Source organism: Nerophis lumbriciformis, linkage group LG30 (assembly GCF_033978685.3).
Source record: "Nerophis lumbriciformis linkage group LG30, RoL_Nlum_v2.1, whole genome shotgun sequence".
NCBI classification, from domain to species: domain Eukaryota; kingdom Metazoa; phylum Chordata; class Actinopteri; order Syngnathiformes; family Syngnathidae; genus Nerophis; species Nerophis lumbriciformis.
In genome coordinates, this window is record NC_084577.2 from 30,951,824 (window position 1) to 30,960,249 (window position 8,426).

The 8,426-nt window shown below is 39.4% G+C and overlaps 1 protein-coding gene across 3 annotated transcripts in view; it reads right to left on the minus strand.

Annotated features, from left to right (window-relative positions):
• The window catches only part of npat (nuclear protein, ataxia-telangiectasia locus), a 28,873-nt gene extending 23,776 nt beyond the window's left edge, over positions 1-5,097 (minus strand). For 2 of the 3 annotated variants that reach the window (XM_061925904.1, XM_061925903.1), the window contains exons 1-3: positions 4,882-5,097; positions 4,632-4,750; positions 1,870-1,930 (exon numbers count right to left, since the gene is read on the minus strand). In XM_061925904.1, the coding sequence (XP_061781888.1) occupies positions 1,870-1,930; positions 4,632-4,750; positions 4,882-4,918 (217 nt within the window). In that variant the 5' untranslated portion in view covers positions 4,919-5,097. Of the gene's footprint in view, positions 1-1,869; positions 1,931-3,187; positions 3,232-4,631; positions 4,751-4,881 lie in introns of those variants that run through there. The other variant, XM_061925905.1, reaches the window with a different exon arrangement.
• Positions 5,098-8,426: the final 3,329 nt, after the last annotated feature.

Below are 8,426 nucleotides of genomic sequence, written 5' to 3' on the forward strand. Positions count from 1 at the left end.
GTTCTTTTTCCCTGGCACTATTGAGTGAGCCGGTCTGAGGTGTAAACCACATTGATTTTTTTTTTTAATAAAGAAATACAATCATGTGTGCTTATGGACTCTATCCCTGCAGACTGCATTGATATACATTGATATATAGTGTATATATTGTGTTTTTATGTTGATTTAATAAAAAATAAAAAATAAAAATTGTTTTTTTCTTCCCCTTGTGCCGCCCGGTACCAATCGGTCCGCGGCCCAGTGGTTGGGGACCATTGCTCTAAACCGAGGCACGTACTGAACCGAAATTTTTGTGTACCGTTACACCCTTAGTACATATATTATGTATATATGTTATATTTAGGGCCCGCATGGCCCATTGCATAAGGACTCCCACAGGGAGTCCTTATGCAATGGGACATAAGGACCTATTGAATTTGTAAGGTTTTATTCTTTATTTATTATTATTCTTCCGCCGCCTCTTTGAGCACTAATTTGACCCACTTAACATGCTTCAAAACTCACCATATTTGACCCACACATCAGGACTTGCGAAAATTGTCTTTTAATAAAAAAACGAACCCCAAAACTCAAAATTGCGCTCTAGCGCAGGAAAAAAAAAACCTAGACTGCCTGTAACTCCCACTAGGAAGGTCGGAGAGACATGAAACAAAAACCTGTATGTAGGTTTGACTTAGACCTAGTTTTCATAATTGTATATCCTCGGGCAAAAATCAACAGGAAGTTGGCAATTCCCCCTTCAAGACAAAAAAGTACTAAAAACAGTAACTTTTGCCTCTTTGAGCTGTAATTTGACTCCCTTAACACGCTTCAAAACTCACCAAAACTGAACGCACACATCAGGACTGGCAAAAATTGTGATCTAATAAAAAAACCTAACCCCAAATTTAAAAATTGCGCTCTAGAGCAATTTTTGAATAAAACGGAGAAAAAACTGCTCCTCGGAAGAAAAAAATGACAAAACTGCCTGTAACTCCCACTGGGAAGGTCGGAGAGACATGAAACAAAATCCTCTCCGTAGGTCTCACTTAGACCTACATTTCATAAATTGACAACCCCCAGCAAAAATCTACAAGAAGCTTGCTATTCCCCCTTCAACACAACATTTTTGTAAAAACCAGTCACCTTTCTTCAAACATTATCTCCTCTGAGCGTGTTTGTTGTTTCAGCTTCAAACTAACACAGGAGAGAGATTGAACCCTTTTGATTAAAAGTTATCGAAAGAGTTTTAATACCGGCTCCGGTTTTGATTTTATGACCCTTCAAAGAGCCGCTGCGCTGATGCTGCTGTTTTTTCAAGAAGGCTGCTTAAAAGCAGGAAGCACCAGCGTGCCCACACAATGCAGACAAGGTAGGTACACTACACAAAAGTATTGGGACAATTCGGACTAAAAGTAGAAAAAAGTATTGGGACACTTATGACGAAAACTGAACAAAAGTATTGGGACACTTAGGACTAGCACCTGCCAAATATGCGGGCCCAACCAATGCTGCTTGCAGCTTTAATTTATATTGCTTTTAGTCTATTTTATACCTGCATTGTCATTTCCATCTTTTCCATCATTTGTAACTGAGCTACTGTGTGGAACACTTTCCCTTATGGATCATTAAAGTTTGTCGAAGTCTAAGTTTGAACGGGTTTGTGCTGAAAACAAAGTTTTGTTGTACTTGTGCAATGACAATAAAGACCTACCTACCTACAGTACATGTATTTAACCTTAGCATACGTAGCACTTTATTTTTCCACACCAGGGCATTTTTCCCAGTCATTTTTTTTTTTACATTACTACAACATTGTACCGTGACAATATCGTACCGTGAGATTTTCATATCGTTACATCCCTGTGAGCAATCATAGACGCTGGTTACCTTTTGTTTTGGCAGCCATATACTCATTCAAGATGGTTGTTAGACCTTTTCCAAACAAGGACTAGAGGGGAAGCAAAAGGACAGACATCATGTCATGTTTAATAGATGATTGATGTTATTTTAGTGCAACTTACGAAGACACAAGCAGGCACAGCACCATCTCCCATGCTATGTTCTGCATATTATTAATGTTATTTTAGTGCAACTTACAAAGACACAAGCAGGCACAGCTCCATCTCCCATGCTATGTTCTGCATATTATTAATGTTATTTTAGTGCAACTTACCGTATTTTCCGCACTATTAGCCGCACCTAAAAACCACAAATTTACTCAAAAGCTGACAGTGCGGCTTTTAACCCGGTGCGCTTTATATATGGATTAATATTACGATTCATTTTCATAAAGTTTCGATCTCGCAACTACGGTAAACAGCCGCCATCTTTTTTCCCGGTAGAACAGGAAGCGCTTCTTCTTCTACGCAAGCAACCGCCAAGGTAAGCACCCGCCCCCATAGAACAGGAAGCGCTTCTTCTTCTACTGTAAGCAACCACCCGCCCGCGTAGAAGAAGAAAAAGCGCGCGGATATTACCGTACCGGTACGTTTAATTTCCTTTGTATGTTTACATCTGTAAAGACCACAAAATGGCTCCTACTAAGCGTCAGGGATGCGGTTCATGAAAAGACGCAATCTCTCCATCCGCACACGGATTACTATTTCACAGCAACTGATATTCCTGTGAACCGCACTGTGGATACAACGGGAGCACGTACGGTGAATATTCGCACCACAGGGAATGAGAAGTCATCCTTCACTGTGGTTCTAGCTTGCCATGCTAATGGCCAGAAACTTCCACCCATGGTGATATTCAAAAGGAAGACCTTGCCAAAAGAAACCTTTCCAGCCGGCGTCATCATAAAAGCTAACTCGAAGGGATGGATGAAGAAAAGATGAGCGAGTGGTTAAGGTAAGTTTAAGTTTACGCGAAGAGGCCGGGTGGCTTTTTTCACGCAGCTCTGTCCATGTTGATATACGACTCCGTGCGCGCCCACATCACGCTGGTTTTAATATATTATTAAAGTTTGACTGACCTATTTGACTGTTTTTTTGACATTCCTTTAGCGCAGTTAGATGCGGCTTACAACACGGGGCGGCTTATAGGTGGACAAAGTTTTGAAATATGCCGTTCATTGAAGGCGCGGCTTATAACCCAGGGCGCCTTATGGTGCGGAAAATACGGTACAAAGACACAAGCAGGCACAGCAGCATCTCCCATGCTATGTTCTGCATATTATTAATGTTATTTTAGTGCAACTTACAAAGACACAAGCAGGCACAGCACCATCTCCCATGCTATGTTCTGCATATTATTAATGTTATTTTAGTGCAACTTACAAAGACACAAGCAGGCACAGCACCATCTCCCATGCTATGTTCTGCATATTATTAATGTTATTTTAGTGCAACTTACGAAGACACAAGCAGGCACAGCACCATCTCCCATGCTATGTTCTGCATATTATTAATGTTATTTTAGTGCAACTTACAAAGACACAAGCAGGCACAGCTCCATCTCCCATGCTATGTTCTGCATATTATTAATGTTATTTTAGTGCAACTTACGAAGACACAAGCAGGCACAGCTCCATCTCCCATGCTATGTTCTGCATATTATTAATGTTATTTTAGTGCAACTTACAAAGACACAAGCAGGCACAGCTCCATCTCCCATGCTATGTTCTGCATATTATTAATGTTATTTTAGTGCAACTTACAAAGACACAAGCAGGCACAGCACCATCTCCCATGCTATGTTCTGCATATTATTAATGTTATTTTAGTGCAACTTACAAAGACACAAGCAGGCACAGCACCATCTCCCATGCTATGTTCTGCATATTATTAATGTTATTTTAGTGCAACTTACAAAGACACAAGCAGGCACAGCACCATCTCCCATGCTATGTTCTGCATATTATTAATGTTATTTTAGTGCAACTTACGAAGACACAAGCAGGCACAGCACCATCTCCCATGCTATGTTCTGCATATTATTAATGTTATTTTAGTGCAACTTACAAAGACACAAGCAGGCACAGCTCCATCTCCCATGCTATGTTCTGCATATTATTAATGTTATTTTAGTGCAACTTACAAAGACACAAGCAGGCACAGCTCCATCTCCCATGCTATGTTCTGCATATTATTAATGTTATTTTAGTGCAACTTACGAAGACACAAGCAGGCACAGCTCCATCTCCCATGCTATGTTCTGCATATTATTAATGTTATTTTAGTGCAACTTACAAAGACACAAGCAGGCACAGCACCATCTCCCATGCTATGTTCTGCATATTATTAATGTTATTTTAGTGCAACTTACAAAGACACAAGCAGGCACAGCACCATCTCCCATGCTATGTTCTGCATATTATTAATGTTATTTTAGTGCAACTTACAAAGACACAAGCAGGCACAGCACCATCTCCCATGCTATGTTCTGCATATTATTAATGTTATTTTAGTGCAACTTACAAAGACACAAGCAGGCACAGCTCCATCTCCCATGCTATGTTCTGCATATTATTAATGTTATTTTAGTGCAACTTACGAAGACACAAGCAGGCACAGCACCATCTCCCATGCTATGTTCTGCATATTATTAATGTTATTTTAGTGCAACTTACAAAGACACAAGCAGGCACAGCACCATCTCCCATGCTATGTTCTGCATATTATTAATGTTATTTTAGTGCAACTTACAAAGACACAAGCAGGCACAGCACCATCTCCCATGCTATGTTCTGCATATTCCTGCAGGTTTGGGCTCTCCTGGATAAACGCCAGGCTTGTGTCGGACAGACCTTCCTCCTGAAGGTAGCCTGGTGACGGAGAAGGTTGTAAATATCAGCAGCTGACTATGACGTGGAACAATAAATACTGTAAATAATCTCGATCAATGGCTGACTGTTTATGATTGTGTTGGCTAATGCTAATGCTAGGCTACACTCACCCAGAACTAGACGGGCGACGTCTGAAGGAAGCAACATGACTGTCAACTGCTGGCTTTAAACTCAGTATAACCACCAATCGTCCAGCGACATATTCTCGGACAAAAACGCTTTATAATGTCAAACTACAAGAGGTCGGTTGTATTGTTATGAAGACGTCGTTTTCAAAAGGCGGGGAACTCTACTCAACAAGAACTTATGACCCGGATGTACATACTCCTGCCGAATAGCACTCTGGGTATTGTAGTTCTAATGCCTGGAGTTATATATATATATATATATATATATATATATATATATATATATATATAACAAAGTGCAAAGCCCTAGGCTCACTCAATTTCAGTAAATAATTTTAAATTTGGAACACAGCATCATCGTTTTCACAGCTTTTTGGTTGTCAGAGGTAGAGTGTGTTTTAACATAGAGTTCTAATTATTTTTTAAAGGCACAAAAACAGGTCGGGTATTGAGAAACTTACATTTATGAATATAAAACTTAGCCAATAGTACAATGAGGTTGCAAAGGTAAAATTCCTTTTCAAATTTTTTTTCATACAGTGTAAATCCAAATAGCACGTCTTTAAAACAAAGCACAAATTAGTCATGAATATTGTCCAGGATGAAGCGACAGATGCCTGCCATAGTGATGGAGTGCTTTCACAAGTACAAAACAGTTGGTAAACAGTCTCTGGATGCATGTTACATAAGGTAGAGGTAACATAAGGTGCAACATGCATGTTACATAAGGTGCAGGTAACATCAATGTCCTTCTTGTATCTAACCATCACAGTCTTTACAGGGTAATAACCATGAATGATTTTAAAAGATATCTCTTTGACTTTGTTGGTAAGTAAATAGCTGTTAGGAAGGGACCACATTTAGACCCAGCAGACGTCTTTCACAACATTATTCCAGAGTTGCTCACGTTTCAAATGTATATTGTGGCAGTGTGTTTATGTATGAAAAAAATGTATGAAAAGTATCAATGTTGTCTGCAGCTAAACCTTTCTAAAACTGTAGGCATGTAGACTTAGACTTAGACTTCCCTTTATTGTCATTCAAATGTGAACTTTGCAGTACAGATAAGAATGAAATGTCATTGCATTAGCTCATGGTAGTGCAAGATAAAAGAGCAATAAGGTGCAAATATAAATAAATAGATTAAAGATAAATATATTGCATTTTTGCATACGTTTATGGATGTATGTTATACGTATATTGTCTTTATATTCCAGCCACTTAATCCATTTTTGAGATAGTGTGAGAGTCCAGTCCATAGTGGATCTAACATAATAGTGTGAGAGTCCAGTCCATAGTGGATCTAACATAATAGTGTGAGAGTCCAGTCCATAGTGGATCTAACATAATAGGCTGAGAGTCCAGTCCATAGTGGATCTAACATAATAGTGAGAGTCCAGTCCATAGTGGATCTAACATAATAGTGTGAGAGTCCAGTCCATAGTGGATCTAACATAATAGTGTGAGAGTCCAGTCCATAGTGGATCTAACATAATAGTGAGAGTCCAGTCCATAGTGGATCTAACATAATAGTGAGAGTCCAGTTCATAGTGGATCTAACATAATAGTGAGAGTCCAGTCCATAGTGGATCTAACATAATAGTGAGAGTCCAGTCCATAGTGGATCTAACATAATATTGTGAGAGTATAGTCCATAGTGGATCTAACATAATAGTGTGAGAGTCCAGTCCATAGTGGATCTAACATAATAGTGTGAGATTCCAGTCCATAGTGGATCTAACATAATATTGTGAGAGTCCAGTCCATAGTGGATCTAACATAATAGTGAGAGTCCAGTCCATAGTGGATCTAACATAATATTGTGAGAGTCCAGTCCATAGTGGATCTAACATAATAGTGAGAGTCCAGTCCATAGTGGATCTAACATAATAGTGAGAGTCCAGTCCATAGTGGATCTAACATAATAGTGAGAGTCCAGTTCATAGTGGATCTAACATAATAGTGAGAGTCCAGTCCATAGTGGATCTAACATAATAGTGTGAGAGTCCAGTCCATAGTGGATCTAACATAATAGTGTGAGAGTCCAGTCCATAGTGGATCTAACATAATAGTGAGAGTCCAGTCCATAGTGGATCTAACATAATAGTGAGAGTCCAGTTCATAGTGGATCTAACATAATAGTGAGAGTCCAGTCCATAGTGGATCTAACATAATAGTGAGAGTCCAGTCCATAGTGGATCTAACATAATATTGTGAGAGTATAGTCCATAGTGGATCTAACATAATAGTGTGAGAGTCCAGTCCATAGTGGATCTAACATAATAGTGTGAGATTCCAGTCCATAGTGGATCTAACATAATATTGTGAGAGTCCAGTCCATAGTGGATCTAACATAATAGTGAGAGTCCAGTCCATAGTGGATCTAACATAATATTGTGAGAGTCCAGTCCATAGTGGATCTAACATAATAGTGAGAGTCCAGTCCATAGTGGATCTAACATAATAGTGAGAGTCCAGTCCATAGTGGATCTAACATAATAGTGTGAGAGTCCAGTCCATAGTGGATCTAACATAATAGTGAGAGTCCAGTCCATAGTGGATCTACCATAATAGTGTGAGAGTCCAGTCCATAGTGGATCTAACATAATAGTGAGAGTACAGTCCATAGTGGATCTAACATAATAGTGTGAGAGTCCAGTCCATAGTGGATCTAACATAATAGTGTGAGAGTCCAGTCCATAGTGGATCTAACATAATAGTGAGAGTCCAGTCCATAGTGGATCTAACATAATAGTGAGAGTCCAGTCCATAGTGGAGCTAACATAATAGTGAGAGTCCAGTCCATAGTGGATCTAACATAATAGTGTGAGTCCAGTCCATAGTGGATCTAACATAATAGTGTGAGAGTCCAGTCCATAGTGGATCTAACATAATAGTGAGAGTCCAGTCCATAGTGGATCTAACATAATAGTGTGAGAGTCCAGTCCATAGTGGATCTAACATAATAGTGTGAGAGTCCAGTCCATAGTGGATCTAACATAATAGTGAGAGTCCAGTCCATAGTGGATCTACCATAATAGTGGGAGAGTCCAGTCCATAGTGGATCTACCATAATAGTGTGAGAGTCCAGTCCATAGTGGATCTAACATAATAGTGTGAGAGTCCAGTCCATAGTGGATCTAACATAATAGTGTGAGAGTCCAGTCCATAGTGGATCTAACATAATAGTGAGAGAGTCCAGTCCATAGTGGATCTAACATAATAGTGTGAGAGTCCAGTCCATAGTGGATCTAACATAGAATTGTGACAGTCCAGTCCATAGTGGATCAAACATAATAGTGAGAGTCCAGTCCATAGTGGATCAAACATAATAGTGAGAGTCCAGTCCATAGTGGATCTACCATAATAGTGTGAGAGTCCAGTCCATAGTGGATCTAACATAATAGTGTGAGAGTCCAGTCCATAGTGGATCTAACATAATAGTGGCAGTCCAGTCCATAGTAGATCTTACATAATATTGTGAGAGTCCAGTCCATAGTGGATCTAACATAATAGTGTGAGAGTCC